This window comes from Uloborus diversus, chromosome 10, assembly GCF_026930045.1.
Source record: "Uloborus diversus isolate 005 chromosome 10, Udiv.v.3.1, whole genome shotgun sequence".
NCBI lineage: Eukaryota > Metazoa > Arthropoda > Arachnida > Araneae > Uloboridae > Uloborus > Uloborus diversus.
In genome coordinates, this window is record NC_072740.1 from 102,116,752 (window position 1) to 102,134,432 (window position 17,681).

The 17,681-nt window shown below is 33.6% G+C and overlaps 1 protein-coding gene across 1 annotated transcript in view; it reads right to left on the reverse strand.

Moving 5' to 3' along the window:
* The window catches only part of LOC129231460 (complexin-like), a 52,737-nt gene that overhangs the window by 19,633 nt on the left and 15,423 nt on the right, over positions 1-17,681 (reverse strand). The window contains exon 3 of the mRNA XM_054865782.1: positions 12,616-12,782. Within this exon, the coding sequence (XP_054721757.1) occupies positions 12,616-12,782 (167 nt within the window). The remainder of the gene's footprint in view (positions 1-12,615; positions 12,783-17,681) is intronic.

Below are 17,681 nucleotides of genomic sequence, written 5' to 3' on the forward strand. Positions count from 1 at the left end.
ATGGCGGCTGTAATGAGTTTTTGCAATGATGACTCAATTTTTGGGTATTTTGTGATAATTTTCTGGTGAATTTGCTTGATTAATATTTTATTACTTTTCTTATTATAAGCTGAAAGTAAAATACTTAATTTATTTGTTTATTAACTCATTTAAAAAAAATTCTGAAGTCTAAATTTTTGACTTTGGCATTCAGAATAAGCTTGTTTAAAAGTACCTCGGGTGAGTTTTTGCAGTTACAAATACTGTTAATTTTCAGGTTTAAATCATTAAACATTAGTACAGTCGAACCGCGTTAATTCGGACACGCTTATAACGAATTACTACTAAAGCGAACTACATTTACGATCCCTGTCCTAATGTACTTACAATTAAACTATTTTTTTTTTCAAATAAAACGAGCTACTGTTGAGACAAATACACTTTTAAAGTCCATTTGAGTTCGTTTTAACAAGGTTCGACTGTATAATCGTTTAACAGAATTCCTTATAACATCTATAATTACGCCTTAGGAGCTTTTCTTGCATTTCTTCGAACGCACGTTTCATTTCATCAACGAAACTTACGTTCATGCAGAAACTGGTACATGTAACTAAATATATTTTAGGGGAAAATTTACCAACAGTAATCACCATGGATATTGGATTATACAAACCAGTTTTAAAACTTGCCCTGTCAAACAAAAACTTGTACAGGTTTGACGACAATTTTACTGAGTTATACAGTGAATCTATAGTGTCAAAAATTCTTGCAGGAGAGTGTGTTACATGGGCTACAGAAGCACATTCTGCATTAAGAATTGCACCATTTAAATGTTACCCTCGATGCTTTTTATACACACAATAAAGAAATGGAATTTCAATGTGATGATAGAGTGCAAAATTAATTGCTTTCAAGAAAAAAAGTATGGTGAAATAAAAAAACTTGCCTCAAATATAATGCAGATATTACTAGATTCTAAAATACATTAAAAAATGAAAGATTTGAGGACACAGAATCAATTGGAAGACCAACATATAAACTTGCTTTGTTACACATGCATATGATGGATACCATGTTACTTTTATACTGTCTGTTAGATCAGGAAATTGGGAATTAAACATTTCTTCATTCGAAGGTTTCGTTCCCTATTTCTTTGCTTTGAATTTAACAAATAATGCAAGTATGATATCATGATACTTGACTAATATGAAGCGTCTGAAAGTAAAGCAACAAAATCTTCGGAATGAATTCATGGAAGGCAATTAGGCTGTTAAGAAGTCTTTTGTACCGTTTTGTGCTTTAGGGTCAGACGAAGCTTTGGAGCAAGAGAAAAGGAGTATGAAAGTAATGGGTAGAATAGTAAATACATAACTCAATAGAAAAATAGTTTAGCGTTAAAGAGTAAACATTATCATTTTACAGGTTCAAGAGGAAAGCGACTACATGAAGATGTGCAATGTTTATATAGTGCCATCAGAGTATCAACAAGCCCTATAATATATAAAGGAAGTGAATTTATTAACACAACAAAGTCTGAACATAATGAAGCCATACAAACAGGCATTTTAAGCAAAGGCCGTGACATGTACGCCACTTTCAAACGAGAGAGAATTAAAACTGAAAACACGAATTTCTATGCCCCAATGAAAAAAGAAAAGCTAAATCTATGAAGAGAATCTTGCAGTGTTGCTGTTCTTTATGGAATGGCACAGCTACAATCATAGAAAACAAGCAAGTGAAAACATGTAATGATTTAGCTGCTGAATTTAATAATAAGATCAAGGAAATTCTTTTAAATTACTCGTATGATGAAACACACTTGACACATACATTGAAAACTCGCTAAAATCTGCCAATCTGTAATGCGGAAAAAAGAAGTACATTAACACCCATTGAGTTTAAAATAACCAATTGTACTAATATTAAAAACGTATATATGAAGATCCTACTTTCTCATGTAAAAATAAAGGATAACTTAACAGCTTATCTGGCGAATAAAGCGTTAATATACACACGTAGCATTGAAAAAAACCTAATCGTTAGCTGCAGAAATGAATCTAAATCATCATTAAAAGGTGATGTGACTGCACCGCAAAGCAGTCATGAAGAGGCGGTTGTTAAAATAGTACAGTGAAACCTGTGTAAGTTGACCACCTGCGGTGCACTACTTTAGTGGTCAACTTAAACAGGTGGTCAACTTACAGAGGTTGATTTATATGATAAGGGCTAATTCCGTGCTTGAAAAAAGCGGTCAACATAGACAGATGGTCAACTTACAAGGGTGGTCAACCTCAGAGGTTTTAGTGTACTGAACTATCTTCATGCTTCTAGAGAAAAAGTAACTAGTGCTCATATATATTCGCTCGACCCCGATGTATTTTTGCTAGCATTGTTCTGGTTAAAATCATGTCACTGTCCATGCACATTTTTGTCTGTGGTAGGTAGCAACCGAAGAATGACCAGCATTATGACCGCATTAGGACTAGATAAAACAAGAGGAATATTATGACTCTATGCTCTGTCAGGAAGTAATATAACAAGCTCACTTGCTTAGAAGGGAAAACTTTCTTTTTGAAAAATATATAAGACGCCTGACAAAGATACTCTCAACGCTCTGACTCATCTGGGGGTCAATTGAAGAATTCGGTACAAATGATAAAATTGTTATTAAAAGAAGGCTTTATTTGTTCCGTATATGTGCAGCTGACAAATATTTCTCATATTGGAGAATTTCTTCGGTTCATGTTTTTCAAGCAGGAGACTCAAAATGAAAATTTATCTCCTGCAAAAGCATCTTTGTCCCCTTACATTTTAAGAGCGCATTATCAGCAGGGCCCGACTAACTAAATGTGAGGCCCAAGGCCCACAATGCTTTGGAGGCCCCTCCTCTCTATTCTATCACCTTAAGTCAATGCAAAAAAATGTTTAACAATATTTTAGAGGTATGTTTTCAAATAATAAATCATTAACTTTCATTATTTTCACAAAAATGCATGATTTTTTAATGATAATGCATAAATTTTTAAAAAATCGGAGCCCTGAGGAAGATGGGGCCCCAGGCCCAGACCTAGTTGGCTAGTGCGGTAATCAGGCCCTGATTATCAAGTATTGGAACGGCATCTGGCTGACCAGCAGCACCCGAATTTAACATCACCGTCAGACTTTGGATGGGAAGAGAAAGGCAACTTCTATGTTCCAGTTAAGTGTACACTTTTTTGTGCTTCTGAATCTATTTTAAAACTAGTTCAATGAAACTGCGTAAAGGGAAAATGCATTGTTTCATGTAAATGCAAATCTCAAATATGTCATGCACTGAACTTTGTGTGTGAAGATGATGAAGCCTTATGTGAAAATCATAGCCAACAAAGCGATATTTGATAACGCTTCTGATGAAGATCTTTAAGTAAGAACTGTTTGTTTACCTTTAAATCTATATTTTGAATTAAAATCAGAGTTTAGATAATTAAATCAATCATTCATTACTTGAGTACATAAATAAAATTATCATTATATCTAATATTAAGCAACGGAAGTTGAAATTTTTTTCTGCATTGAAAGAATAAATGCATCTTATGACCCCGAAACGCGTGTATGCAAATTATTTTACAGGTTTTTTGGAATAATAAATTTGATTTTATCGTACAAGCTTTCCAAAATGTTTTTTTAACTGTTACTGGTTACTAAAAATCTGCATCTAAAAAAAAAACAACTAAATGAATAACTTATTTTAAATTGGCAATTAGTTTTCAAATTTGAAATATAATAGTAATAAAATGTTAAATATATAAGATAAGTTGAAAAAATGTCATAATATGCCTCAAAAATCAGTTAAAATCGAAAATTTTCATCAATATCTAGTGCAGCCGCCATCTTGGATTCATGACGTCACACAGGCCATCTGACACAAGTTCAAGCAAAACACCCGATGAGACATAGTTATATAGGCCATAAGGAATGTATTAAAATTGGTCTCATAATTTCCTCACGAAATTTCCCACGGAGGGTATTTTTCCTTAAGTATGCAACTGGACTATATTTCATGTGGAAGGAAATGCAAGATAATATGATTTTATAACAACCACACTAAAGCGTAGGGTTTAAGTTCCCAATAAACCATAAAAACTGGAGTTGTGCGATGTTTATTTCTCATAAATATGAACATTTCTTACTTTTTTTTAAAAATTATTTTTATTGTGTCTTAGACTAGAGAGGCCTGAAGTTAAGCGAGGAACAATAATATTTCTCTATTGTACATAAATTCTATATCTAAAGCGTAATTTTAAACATGTTTGTATTGTTTCGTATACTGTTTAAAAAAGTATTTCTGAGCCGCTAAATGATAGCATAAATTCGCGATGCTTACATTTGATGAATATAATATACGTATCTAAAGCATTATTTTAAACACATTTAAATATTGTTTCATCGATTATTTAAATATTTAAAAAATATACTTCTGTGCTACTGCCTAAATATTTGTATAAATTAGCAATATTTATATTTGATGCATAACACTGTTGCCTGCATCTCTCAATAAATGGTGTTGGTTTTTTACCTGATTAGATCACGTTTTGAATTTTAGAATTGATTTGAAATCAACTCTGCCATTTTCACTTATCTAAAACAACAGTTATTCTTGTGGAAAAATAACTTTTACTCTTTTATTTAAACGCAAATGTTGCAGATTAAATCTTGCCGTGGAGTTCCAAAAAAATATATACTCCCGGCTCTCATCTTTGCGTAATATCCATTGCCGAATAAATACGTACAAGAAAACAAAAATGTCTCATTCATCACTAATAAAATATTAGTGATGCTGCAGTGTGTCATTAAATGACCATTTTCCATTAGGAGATTGGTGGAAGGTTTCATAAGATATTGGAAGTACATACTAAAGTTCCTTGCTAATAGCTCTCCTACACGGCGATTCAGTTTGAAAAACAAGTAAACAACTACAGTTAATGGGAATAGGGAAAAATCTGTTTTCAAAATAAAATATTCTTGAGTTTGCATTACAGCAAGAAGCTAGGAGCATCTACAAATGTGCCTCAATGAATCGGTTTTTTAATAATATGCTTGAGATATTTGATAGTAAGAAATGTAAATTATATGAAGTTTAAAAGCTAGAAATCAAACAGAGTATCAGTTAGAAAGCTTCCTCATGTCTCATGAACTACATCCATTTTATTTACGATAAATTTCCTCTTCCTGCACTATGTATTCAGAGGTTCCTATCCTCCCCCCCCCCACGAAAAATTTAGACCCTCCCCCCTTAAAAAAGGCAAGGATCTCTTAAGATTAAGAACCTCCCCGAAAACAAGAAAAATACCCTTAAAAAAAACCTAAAAATTTCAATAGCGCAGCATGAGCCTGACTTCTCGTGGTTTACATATCAGGTTAAAAATTGTTACAAATTTTGTAAATATTAATTATTTTTATGATTAATTTGTTGTAATCTGGCTAAATTTGGCGTTTATTCCATTATTTTTCATCTAAAATTATGTTAGTAACGTGACCTGTAAATAGTTTTTTCTAATGTACATACAACCCCCTAACATTCAACTGAAGTATACGGTCCCCCCCCCTTCTGAATAATAAGATTTGCTGGGTATAAAACGCCGGGAGTCTTGTGAATGGAGGAGAGGGTGAGTTTGCTTTCTAACTGTGGAGTCTCGTTTTCAGCCGTTGCGCTGGAATTATGTATTAGCCTTTGCGCTGCGTTTTTGTGTATTTTTGATGTAAATACGTGTGTAACCGTTTAGTTTACGATGTTAATTGATATTTGCTTAATTGCTATGGTTAATTTTGCAGCTGTTAACGTTACTTCTTGTACATAGCTGTAAATAAATCTCCTGTGTTTTTCTCAAGAACTGTGTCGTCATTTAAAGACATTTTGAAGTTGCACCGGACTCGTAACAAAATATTATTTTCCAAAGTTGCCATAAGGCAATCTGTTTCGAAATTTTCTGTTAGTTGATATATCTATCAACTGTGCATGCTGATTCGCTCTTTTACTTTGAAGAGTGACTTTTTACCTGATGTTGTCCGAAAACAGAGAAACAGGTATCGAACCCCTCATCTTTTACCACAATTGCGGGAAAAAAAAAATCATCACAGGAATCTGATTTAAAACTTTAAGCATTTTACAGTCAGTATGTGCTTTCGTTTTTTGCTTAGAATGTGCCAAAATAATTGTACTAAAGTTGTTACAACGGCTTTACTGTAGAACATACATTTCCCTTATATCTTGGATAAAATTATGTATATTTTCTCATCGCGCTTGAAAAACTTTTCAGTTAGTAAACACTGATTACGAGACGCTTAATCTGCGAGAACACATTAACAGCTTGATTGTTGGTGTAATTATTTTGAACGTTTATTGAATTTGTCAGTGTAAAATTTTTGAAGAAAAAACCAGCCACAGATTGCACTATTTTCCGAGTGTACATAGTTTAAGAGAACATTTCTATGTATAATACAATATAAATATTTGCCTATATTACGCTATATTTATAAGAGTACATTTCCTTCTATGGTTTCCTATTGAAGTTTCATAGCGCACCCCCTCCCCCGCCCACAACTATTATTATTACTTTTGAATAAATATAAATAAATTATTACTAGCTGCTTCGGGCGAATCTCCCGCACTCAACGGAAGAAATTCAAAAAACCAGGTGTTTTGAGTAATTTTTTTCATCATAGTCATCTTGGGATGCTTACACAAAAGCAATACATAATAATGCAGCAAAATAAGTTGAAATTAGCACTTCTACTATGTTAATATATTTTTAGAAAGTTAAACTATGATTTTTAAAATGTTAAAATCAATGTCTTGCTTCCTGGTTTTAACAACAACAGAACTGGTAGCATGGTAATGGAAATTTGAATTAGAACTCTGTCGAAGAAAATACATTATTAAAATGATATTTTTCGGGAATCGAACTCACGCCCTTCACAATATTAGCACGACACGCTAACCAACGTAGCCAGCGCGTCCAATTAGATATGCTTATGCGTTGAAGTAATTTGTAAAAAAAAAAAAAAAAATACCCTGAATAAGTTTTTTTTTTTTTTTTTTTTGACAAAACAACCAAAATGTGAAATTTCTCTTTATTTTTTGTCGAAAGCTGTGAAAACAGCTTTAAAATGATAGCTTACTTATGCAGTTTGATAAAGAATATAGATGGAGTAACGGCGTTATGTCACAGAAAAACACCTTTGAAAAATAATATATATGACCAGGCGTTCTATGAAGAGTAGGAAGAATACGATGGAACGTTTTTATGCTATAGTTTAAACGTTATCTATATTGTTACAAAATTTCTTCCATCCATCTAGAAGTTGCACAATGTCAACTCCAGCAGGTAACTAAAAAAGAAGCCTTTATCGTATATTTGTGTCATTTTTAGAGTTTTTCAAGTCTAGAAGGAAATTGTTTTAAAGATAGAAAAGTGATGCTTAGTGAATACTAAAAGTAAAGACGAAATTCGTATCTTCATATGCAAAATAATATTTCATACCATGTTGCCAGAGATTTAGCAATTTGTCGAACAAATCCTTTGAAATTGTAAAAACCATTAAAAATTAACTAGTAACTTGATGAAACGTATCACTTAGGGTAAATTTGAAAGGGGGTTCCAAAATAAAATGTATTTAAAAGGTACCTTATATTACTTACTTAACTTATACTACTTATTATATTTTTAAAATAATGTAACTTAGAACAGAAAAATACAGTCCCCTATTGGTTTAAAATCTCTCCATTTTTATTTCATAGCATCGCAAGATTTCTTTTAATAATATCTGTACCCCTGAGTCAGAGGAAAGTAAGTCGAAAAATTGTGGAAATTTAATCATAATCGCGTCAGCTGTCGTCAAGCTACCACAACATAAGCATGTCCTCTCCTCTATCAGATTGCACTAAAGTGGAGAAACGAGGAGTGATCAGATTTTCGTTGGCTAATAAGCTGAAGTCAGCGATTCAAAACAGACGTCGTGGTCTACTCTCAAAGAAAGTTTTCTTGTTGCAAGACAGCGCCAGGTTGTACACGGCCCATCACACCATAGAAACAATTAACAGGTTGGGTTTTGAGACCCTGGAACACACTTCCTACAGCCCAGATCTCGCTCCCTCAGACTTTCATCGCTTTGGACCGCTAAAGGAAGCTTTGAGAGGTCGTCGATTTGCCTCAGACAAGGACGTTCAGAATATGGTGCAAAAGTGGCTTCATAATCAACTGAAAACCTTCTGACAGGAAAGCATACAGAAGCTTGTGGCTCTGTAGACCAGTGCATTGCCAAAAGGTGGAGACTATATCGAAAAATAATGCATCTGTTGTACACCTATCTTACTTAATAAAGCTGTAGAACGAAAAGTGTAAGTAATTTTTGACTTATCCTCATACATTTGACAGTTTCTTAACAATACCTTTGTGTAGTCGGAGTTGCACCCCTATAGCTCAAAATTTCCATCTGCTATGGCTTTCTTAAAATGCAAAATCTATTCCCCTTATAAAATTCCCCCATTTTATTCTATTATCCGTTGTTTTATTCGTCCTTTTCCAAGGAACATATATTTGTCGTGTACACAGCGATTGTAGGGAAGTTGTAGTTTGAATTCTTAAGCAGAAGACATCTATATCGACAGTCAAAGAAAGTGCAGTACTAGTTTTCTATTCCATGCAGATATCTTTTTGAAAAAATGAAGAACGCAAAACAAAGAAAATGCAGAGAAACCAATCCGTCTTTCTCAACTAGATTTGCTCTCGAAATTATTTTTATGGGATAGGAAATTGGAACAAAACCGAATAAAATTCCCAAAGCACGCGATGCTCTTCCAGGAAGAATGTTGAAATCACGTCTCTCTCTCTCGCTCACACACACAATCCCAAGCGGAACTCTTCTACATCCCTCCTTTGAATTTGTCTTCCATTCAACATTCATTTGGTTTTCACACGCTGGTAATATGTGCGGAAATCGTTCTGTAAATTGTGTAAAAATATTTACAACACTTCTATTTCTCAGTGTTCGCGAAATTTTTAAAGCATTTTGTGAAGTATTTAATAAACATTTCTGGTGAGAATAGCCCAAACCAGGGCCTAATTTTCACGGGAGCAACAGGAACTTAGCTCTTGTACACTCTAACCTGTTTTTGTGAGTTTTTTTTTGTGCGGTAAATGAAAATTTCAATCAAATTGGAACTCAATTGACTAATTTATCTTTAAAACGAGTGCTTTATATAGTACTTTTTAGCGATTTTTTTAATACGGTCCATATCTACCGAACAAAAACAAGTTTGAGTTTACTACTTTTCTTATTCGGCACATTTTTACACATTGGAAGGAATTTTGAGGATTGCCTCATGAATAAAATTTCTGATGATTGATTATAAGCCTCATGCGCTTTCTTTTGTTAAACTAAACGTTCCTGGCCGTTCAAACTCATTTAAATTTCAATCCCAAAGTTCTCAAGAAAGTAGTACAAATTATGTTAGCCATTTAAATTTTGTCACACCCTCAACGCGTATAAACCTTTATTTTCTAGTACAAAATACGTTTTTTAGAAAGTTGATACTTCATATTATGATACATAATCGATGCATTTTTCTCGAATGTGTCAATTAAAAGCCGAAGTTTAAAATCCGGCGAATAAAATTCAAGTATTTGCTTTAAAATGTCGTAAACCGTGGCAATAGATTGAGACTTTAATTTAAAAATTTTTTTACGGATTTTGTTTTTCTTCTAGCGTTGCGTTATAATTTTATTTTCAGATAAAAGATATAATGCAATCGATATTTTAAATTTTATTGTAATTTAGAACAATCTTAAATCACATTTTAACCCTTAATGATTTGAAACTGGGATGCGTAATATTCTCCTTGTTCCAAAGAAAAATACTTTTGTACACTTTATAAATTATAAAATGCTATGTACCAACAATTGATACTTGATTGTACAAAATTAAATGGAGAGTCAATAAAAATAAAATTAATTGGTAGCAATTATTAAAATTGATAGAAAAAAATATTAGTCTTGGATATGATTTGTACCATTTTCGCGAGAAAAACCCCTGATCTCTGATACAAAGTTTGAGGATTTTTCCTTGAACTGCAGTTATTTTTCTCCCCCCCCCCTACACACATAGATATAATACCTGTATGAATCTGGTACGGTTACTTAAATCTGTACTAGAATTTTTCTGAGCTCCCCTTCCCGTCCCGAAATAAAATTTTTAGTTGAGCCACTAGCTGTAAAAGGTTTTAAGTATTTATCCAGAAGCTTAACATTTTTCAAACAACAATCGTTTTAAAAATTTCTTGACTTTTTTATGACCAACATATTAAAAATTCTCTAAAATGAAGCATAGCAGAGCTTAAAAATGCAAAGCATAATGTGGACCCCCCCCCCCCCCCGTTAAGCATTTTGCATTTTAAGTTGGAAAACTATGCAAGGTCACCTATAAGACTACAAGAATATGAACCATTCCCCTAGCACTCTTTGACTCAGTTACTCAGTAAAATTTATTAAAGAAGAAAGTCAAGAGTTGAGGCGAACAATCCGGTGTAACTTGCTTCTCTATTAAAAATGTATGATTTATTTCTACGGTTTTGTTATTTTTTTTTACCTCAAGAAAGATTTCGTAATCGATATTTTGTCTTAACGCTGTAAAACGTGTGTCCTCGGGGGAATGCTATGCTAAGAGTTTTACTCGGTACTAACTTAATTAGTTCATTTCCGTTTTTCAGAATTTCATCTTCGAAGCAATGTTTGGAAACGATGGACTAAAAGAGCTTGACATGGAGGATCGTATTCCCTCTTATGTTTTTTACGAAGAAATTATAATTTTAAGTTTAGCTTCAACACTCTGAATAGATATCTTTAAAATATTAATGGGGATTTAGAGTCCTTTGAAAATTTTCATTGGGCACTTCTTGTACTGAGGAGAAGCAGAAGAGAAAAGAAACATATAGAAAACATTTCATTAGAAAATATTTCAACAATTCCTTTGCCCCATGGGGCAATGCAAAGTGAAACTTTTATACATTTATTTTTAAAAATTATAAATGACATTTCAATAGAAAATCTCTTCTAAAATATATTGCTCTCTCTTTATGTACTGTAATTTTCAAAAATATGTCTTATTTGTTCTCTTTGAAAAAAAAAAACAATATCTATCTTAACTATTTCACTTAGCCCCCCCTCCCAACACACATTCTCCTATACAGGGCATACTAGAGTGATTGGGAAAGCTTTAAGGGGGGCCGGAGAGAACCCACAAACGCAATGCTGAAGAGCTACGTGCACACAAAGCCAGATGCTGATGTACGCGAAACAGGTCACAAATTTCTTACACAAAGACAATTTTATGCAGAATTTTGGTCTTTAAGGAAGCTATAATGCATTTATTGAAAATTGTGGCCCGCAGCTACATTACATGCACATTACAAAACACTGACTGTCGCAAAAGTGAGCCATTCTGACCAACTATCATCGATCGTTGCGTTTATGCTGCGACTCGAGTACTAAGCCTGCAAGTTAAATCAACTGTTTAAAACCTTTCTTCAAAATTAAAACTATGTGTAAAATCGTCTTTGTGTAACACATTTGCGACCTGTTTCGCATGCTTCAATTTCTGGCTTTGTGTGCATGTAACATGTCAGCATTACGTTTGCGAACATATGCACCATTTTAATTCTTGCTTCTTATCGTCTCCTCTAACGCCTCTTAAAGTTTGTTCAAATCATTCTATGACACCCTGTATAAACCAATGGGTTAAGGGTCATCGGTCAATTCCTTTCCAGTCATTGTTATGGGAGAAAAATCATTTGGGCGAGATAGCAACGACATGTTTACCGTAGTTTAGCGATATAATATGTAGCAAGCTTTATAATTATGAAATAACTAGCGCATTTTATTTAAACTGTGTGATAGAAATTTTATGCATCAAATTTTTATGACTCTGATAATTTGACTTCCGATGGGCTGAGGCTCAAACGTTATCTATTTGTCAAAATAGGGGTGATGAAAGCCAGTTTATGCCGCCGATAACGTTCATTGGCATTGTGCTACTGTAAAGATTTTTCGTCTTTCAAACTAAACTTAAATTTGCACCTTTTATTAGTACTTAAATTTTCGCAAAAAGTCAATTCTCTAATAAAAGTTGCAATGTTTTAGTTATTTATTTTAAGCATCATATCATATAGAATCAACAGATTTTCAGAAATTTTCGTGCTGCACTATTCTTAATTTTGATGAAATTCGGTAAGTAATATGCAACAATATTAGAAGTTTTTCAAAAACTAGTTTCTTTGAAATCTTTATTTTTTTCCTAACATTTTTTTACTAATGAAATATAACTGATTTTTTGTTCTACGGATTAGTAAAAGTTGGCATTTTTGATTCTTTTTATAAAAGCTGTAGTAAATTTATTAAATTTACTAGAAAGATCAAGCATGACTTACTGTGAAGCTAAATAATTTTAAGTTTTGATATGGAATGATCCTGAAGTAAAATATGAAAAAAAAAAAAAAAAAACGTTGCAACCTAGCATTTTTTAAACAATCTGATAGGTTAAAACTTTCTAATTCTAAGAGAAAGACAGAAAAAAAGAAAGAAAGAATACACTATTTTTCCTCACTTTTTCTCGTATATTTTGGCGCATTTTCTCCCTCTCTTCTTCCATTTTCCGGTGTTTCTCTTTCCGGCGCTCTTCCGCTTCTCGAAGTGCTTCCAGCCGCTCTTGCTCTTCTTCCGCGGCCGCCTCCCTGTCCTCAGGTGCTTCAGCTTCACCACCACCCATTTGGCCTACAAACAAAAAATAAATTTCACACGAAGTACAGAGAATGCTTGAATTCGTAAGGAGCTTGGCTCAAATCTTCGCGTAGAAGAAACGCATTTGACTCGAAGTCGGAGGGACATGGGCTCCACTCCCAGCGTTGAAGTTGCTGTTTCGGGAAATGAAGAGGTGAAATTTTCGCTGCTCAGCCAAATCAACTGAAAAGCAGTGATTTGGTTGACTTGGATTGGTGACTTGTTTTTGATTAACTTTTTAACCTTATTTATTTATTAATTTATTTTTACTGAAGCTAAACAGCTTCATATACATAGAGGACTGCGTACACATACAGGAAGAATTTACAACACAAGAGAATTAAATAACACCCAAGGCACTGACGGGAATCGAACCCTCATCCTGTGGCTTAGAAGACGAAACTTCTACCACAGAACCATGGACCCCACTTTTTACCTTTAAATCCAAAAATGACCTCAGTTCTTTTATCCCCTCATCGCGTTCAAGTTTTTAATCTACATAAAGATTAAAGAGACCAATTTGCAAGACATACATTTTTGAAAAAACAGAGGAACAAAAAGGTTTTAAGGTGAACGTAATCATAAATTAAATAAGTAGCAATTGAAAGAGCATATTGCGACATTTTTTTTTTTGACTCAAGAGTTATTCGCCCTCGTGCCCCCATTACAAGATATAAGGCGGTCAAATTTAAAGATTTGGCGAAACGTTGAAAGTACAAAATACTCGCCGACGATTTTACCGTCTACATCTAGTAGTGTGATAGGACATCTATCCGCAATGCGTGCGAAAGAAATCATCGATTATTCACCGAAATTGGCTAAAGTTGGCAAATTTCGGCAGACTTTATGACCCCTTATTTCCATAACAAGAACACGAGTTCAAAACATTTATGCATCCAGAAACATGTTTTACTATACTCTTTTGATTGCTATACTTATTTAGATTTTTTTTCATTATTAAGCTAGAGTGTGGCCTTGGATTGATATAGTTAAGGCAGCACAACGATTCTCTACCTTTTAGTACTCGCGACGTAGTTTTCAATCATCATTTTCATCGCCCCTAACCCATTTCTCACCTTATAAAGTAACATAATAAATGATAATATGTTATGAGTATTTTGATGCTGTATATATACTGTAATTTTAACTAAAAATCTGCATTTTCTCCATAGATTTTTTTTTTAAATTCCTAATAAGAGATTCCTACTTATTTTATTAAATTAGTAAGGGTTTCCATCCCCCTGCTCGATTTGCTCATCAATCCCCGTTTGCCATCTGCAGGGGCTCAAATGCCGCCTGGCGGAGGGGGCCAATCGATGATTGTAATGTTTTTACCCCTGGATGCTGTCAGGACAGCCTGTATGTTCTGCCCCTTACGGTTAAAAAGGGTGGAACACGGTGGAATGGCTTTCCCTGGACGTCCTGTATCCAACGGCATCAATGTTGACTCTGGTAGACATTGACAGTCCGAAGGAAATAGGGTTACAGGCATACACACACACAGACGCGCATAGGTTTTAATAGTATAGATTTTTTTTTTTTTTTTTTTTGACTACACGTTTTACAGATATGTGTTTTTAATATCAATAAGCCATCGGGGTTACCTTAAATATTTCCTTTTTCAATAAATATTAATATTTGCGTTGACCGGAGCAAAATAAATAAATAAATAAGTAAAAATAAAAAGGTGTAGATGGAGTATTTAACTCCGCTGCCGTCTTTGGCAAAACCGCGTACTATTTCTTAAGCCTAGTAAATAATCCTTCCATAAAAAAGAAATATTACAAAAAAAAAAAAAAGGTTGCGTGCCTTTATTGATTAGAAGGACTCAGCATGTTTAGTAAACTATCTTTACCATGTTTTATTGACCAAACTCGAGAACTAGAGTCCATTAAAAAAAACTGCAGTTCTCATAAAATGGCAGAATAAGTCCTGGGGAAAGGGAATGTTAATATTATTTCTGCTACGTTTTCAGACTGCAATGCAAGTTGCTTATCATTTCTTAACCATTTATTATGTGGCTAAATATCAGTGCCCTGCTTCTATAAACATCTTGAACCAAAATAATGCTAGCTATTGAATTTTAAAGTTCTCTCTAAATGAATTTTGTATTAGTAAACAGTTTGCGTTCATCACAGCAGGAAAAACATTCTTGTCCAGTTAAGTCCAAAGGGAAGTCATTGGAGGTCACTGTGACCTATCACGAGATTTTCTCTTTTGACAAATTTTGACTGACTGTTCTGAAAATTTAGATACAGTACTGCCATACTGCACCTATATTTCATCTGATTTTTGTGATACTTAATGCCACTTTTCATTAGATGTAAGTATATGCATGTATGCACGTGTATGTATGCATTTGGTGAAATTCAGTTTCATTCGGTAAGTGGAGGATTCCCCCCCCCCTTCTAAAAATTTACGTACTGGAATACCCTGGTGCTGCTGCAAAACGTTAATATACAAGTAACTTTCAAAACTATTTCCTGAATTTTTAATTTCTAGAACAATTTGTGACTTGTTAATAGTTACAAAACAGAATAAGCAACTCACTTCACTTGAAAAATCGCCGCAATGATTGCACGCAAATACATTCAATACTCCCTGGTATGCTTGGGTTCAAAATATGGGTGATGGCAATAAAGAAATCTAACGTCTGATGCTAATGGTACCACTCCTTTCCATTAGTCTATGAATTTGACAGGCGCAATAAATTTTTACGCCTTAACTATATCAACGCCTCAGAGCGACAGTAAGATAGCTAAATCTAGAAACAAGTTTAATATCCTACTGTTGACTTTAGACGACGATTTCTTCTAGTTATCCTCGGAAGGACATTACTTTACGTGGTAATATTGGTACTATAAGTAAATATTTACAAAATTTAAGTGCTTTTGCTCATACTGCACTAAAAAAAGCCTCTGTAATATTTGCACATAAATAAAAGTAATACTTAAGTGTTAACTATTTCCTAAACATGTCCTTTTCAAAAAGTTTTTATACGGTAAAATTGGCATTACACAATCTTTTTTTTTTTTTTTTTTTTGTGCTCACACAACACTAGATAATTCGCTGAAGTATCTGCGCGTATACAGGTGTGAAACACGCCCACTTACATGTAAATACATAAATTTTCCAAAGCCGGGGGGGGGGGGGCAAAACGACGGGCATGCACAGATATGCCAATAAAATTTTAACCGTTATACCCGTAGGTAATACATCTTATTTGAAGCAGCTCACACAAGTTAGTATCCGTAGAAAAATACTGTACCTAGTTATTGGAAATGGTAGCGGACACCATCCCTTCTTTACTATGAGACTGCAAACCCTTACTCAGAATAGTCAAGCATCATAGTTAACGTAGTTGTGGTTGTGTTATTTGCATCGCGAAATAATAAATGTATGTTTCTAGTAGAATTGTGAACCTGTATTTATTGCTAGTAAAAATTGACTATTTCAGTGCCACCTGGGAAGAGTATAATTACAAGATAAAAGGTGAGTGAGTTTTTCGTCCATCTGTAATTTTGCTATATCGGTAATGTTTACACGTAAATGCAAGCAGTTTTCTTATGTTAACAATCTGAGATATTTTTATTGCTTTTGCAAGCATGTCTCACGTATTAAAACTCAGAAGTACGCCTCAAAAGTTTATTCAAGCATATTTTCTAGCTTAACATTTTAAACTAAAGATAAATATCGAAGAAACATTAGAGTTTTCAAAACGTTACATTTCACTGTTTTGTTATCTTTTAGTGGAAATTATTACGGATTTCAACATTCTGAATTGAAACTTAAAATAGCGACTTCTTCCTTCAATCTGCCCATTATTTAGAAGAACAGGGGGGCGGTCAATAGCGTTATACTTTATCGAAATTAATGTATTACTTTACATACAAGTGGGAGTAATTTTTGTTGTGTTCCTGATTAAATTTGCATTAAGTAGACAGGCTTTGCTCCACCCCTCCTCTTGTAAAAATTCGAAATGACGGACCTCCCCTTTCATCCTAAGAAAGATAGCTTTTTTAACGAGATGGCAATTACGGTGTTTACTGTTTTTGCATATTTCACTCCTCTAAATTGAATTTTGCTCTTCTAAAGTTTTCAAGGAATACTTTCACATCTTTAAAAAAAGAAACGGAAAAAAATTAGCATTACCTTTGCTTTATTTTATAAGCAAAGCAATACACAACACTTTTCATTGTGGTATGTGTTTAAACTGTTTTTATTGAATGGCTATAGAAATAGTAAAAATAAACAACCCCAGCCGAGATACTAATGATGCAGATATGAGACACTTAAAAATTGGGAAATTATGTATGCTCTTTTGGCATAATGCACTAGAAAAATAACTGCAATACATTTACGTAAATGTAAGTTAATTTTTAGATACTGGCTATATTTCTGCAAAAGTGTGCACTCCTCCCTTTTACGCTATAGTTTGACCATTTCTTATTGAGTATTCAAAAGATGGAAGATGGAAAACTAAAGAGCCACCAGTGAAAGATTAAATAAATTTTAAAGTACTGTTAAACAATGTAGTAGCGCTTTTAGGGCATTTGTAACACATTGCAAAAAAGTCTGTGTAGTATTTACTTGTAAATACAATTACTGTTAACAGATTTACAAAAAAAATGCACCAACAATTTTTCCCATTTGAAAGATAATCTTTCTTTTAAGCTGTCGTAAACTGAGCAAAGCTGGGTATCTCTTAGTTAAGCCGTAAGTGCTGTTATGAAACCATGTTTAGATCTAGGAAAAAGTACAGACTTTTTTACGTCTAGTCACTGTAACTTACGCGCTCAAATGTATTTATGTTTGTAAATAACAAACATTTATGGAAACAATACACTGAACACTTTATTTTTTAGTTGCATGGAAACTCTTCGTACACGTAGT